Genomic DNA, 688 nt, shown 5'->3' with positions numbered 1-688 from the left:
CACACAGTCACACCTACCACACAGTCTCACACACAGTCATACCTACCACCATCTCACATACAGCCACACCTACCACAGAGTCTCACAGTCACACCTACCACCATCTCACACACAGCCACACCTACTACAGTCTCACAGCAGTCACAACTACCACAGTGTCACATACAGCCACACCTACCACCGTCTCACACACAGCCACACCTACCACACAGTCTCACACACAGTCATACCTACCACCATCTCACACACAGACACACGTACTACAGTCTCACAGCAGTCACACCTACCAGTGTCACACACAGCCACACCTACCACCGTCTCACACACAGTCACACCTACCACACAGTCTCACACACAGTCATACCTACCACCATCTCACACACAGCCACACCTACTACAGTCTCACAGCAGTCACACCTACCAGTGTCACACACAGTCACACCTACCACAGGGTCACACACAGCCACACCTACCACCATCTCACACACAGTCACACCTACCACACAGTCTCACACAGTAACACCTACCACTGTATCACACACAGCCACACCTACCACACAGTCTCACGCAGTCATACGTGCTCTCAGACGCGCACACACTGCCGCTCACGTAGTCACGTGGCTCTGTGGCTAGTGTGCACCAGTCCCCTCACCATAGTCCACATCAGGCTCGCAGGCCTTTTCCAGCC

General features: G+C 53.6%; 1 protein-coding gene across 1 annotated transcript in view; it reads right to left on the bottom strand.

Annotated features, from left to right (window-relative positions):
* C3 (complement component 3) overlaps nt 1-688 on the bottom strand; it is a 36,015-nt gene that overhangs the window by 3,638 nt on the left and 31,689 nt on the right. Inside the window, exon 30 of the mRNA XM_006869011.1 lies at nt 653-686. Within this exon, the coding sequence (XP_006869073.1) occupies nt 653-686 (34 nt within the window). The remainder of the gene's footprint in view (nt 1-652; nt 687-688) is intronic.

Source organism: Chrysochloris asiatica, unplaced genomic scaffold, assembly GCF_000296735.1.
Source record: "Chrysochloris asiatica unplaced genomic scaffold, ChrAsi1.0 scaffold00125, whole genome shotgun sequence".
NCBI lineage: Eukaryota > Metazoa > Chordata > Mammalia > Afrosoricida > Chrysochloridae > Chrysochloris > Chrysochloris asiatica.
This window is presented reverse-complemented; position numbering and strand designations above follow the sequence as displayed.